Source organism: Mesitornis unicolor, unplaced genomic scaffold, assembly GCF_000695765.1.
Source record: "Mesitornis unicolor isolate BGI_N332 unplaced genomic scaffold, ASM69576v1 scaffold41033, whole genome shotgun sequence".
Taxonomy (NCBI): domain Eukaryota; kingdom Metazoa; phylum Chordata; class Aves; order Mesitornithiformes; family Mesitornithidae; genus Mesitornis; species Mesitornis unicolor.
This window is the reverse complement of record NW_010176068.1, coordinates 1-669: the sequence shown is the minus strand read 5'-3', so window position 1 is coordinate 669 and position 669 is coordinate 1. Positions and strand designations below refer to the sequence as shown.

The following is a 669-nucleotide window of genomic DNA, read 5'->3' as shown; positions in this document are numbered from 1 at the left end:
GCTGCAGCTGGAAAACGTCTCGTCCTTCCTGGACGAGCACGAGGAGAACGTGCACGACCTGCGTTACCACCAGCGCTACTCCCAAAACCGCACAGCCGAGCGCTTTGAGACCTTGGAGGGGCGCATGGAGTCCCACGAGGTGGAGATCGGCACCATCTTCGCCAACATCAACGCCACCGACAGCCACGTCCACAGCATGCTGCGCTACCTGGACGACGTGCGCCTCTCCTGCACCTTGGGTTTCCATACCCACGCCGAGGAGCTTTATTACCTGAACAAGACCCTCGGTTTGCTCCAAGGCACCACCGACCTCTTGCGGGAGCGCTACGGCCTCCTCAGCGCCCGCCTGGACTTCGACATCCGCAACCTGTCCATGGTGATGGAGGAGATGAAGGTGGTGGACGTACAGCACGGGGAGATGCTGAAAAACATCACCGTCCTACGAGGTGAGGAGCATCCTGGTGGGTACGGCCAGAGTCCTGCATGGGATGGGTGATTTTTGGGAAGGGTGGCAGCTTCTTCAGGTGGGATTTGGGCTCTTTGGGAGGGTCCTGCGATGTGGAGGGACCAAAGAACCGTGGCTGAGGCCAGGCTGAAGCTGGGTTTAGGGGGGTTTAGGGGTGGTGGGGGTCTTTGGGGTGATGGGGGCAGGCTGAGCTGAACCTGGGT

The 669-nt window shown here is 60.5% G+C and overlaps 1 protein-coding gene across 1 annotated transcript in view; it reads left to right on the top strand.

The window, feature by feature from the left end:
• SCARA3 (scavenger receptor class A, member 3) overlaps nt 1–446 on the top strand; it is a gene marked incomplete at its 3' end in the record, with an annotated part of 1,876 nt that extends 1,430 nt beyond the window's left edge. The window contains exon 4 of the mRNA XM_010181644.1: nt 1–446. This exon is cut by the window's left edge and continues 619 nt beyond it. Coding sequence (XP_010179946.1) covers nt 1–446 — 446 coding nt within the window.
• Nucleotides 447–669: the final 223 nt, after the last annotated feature.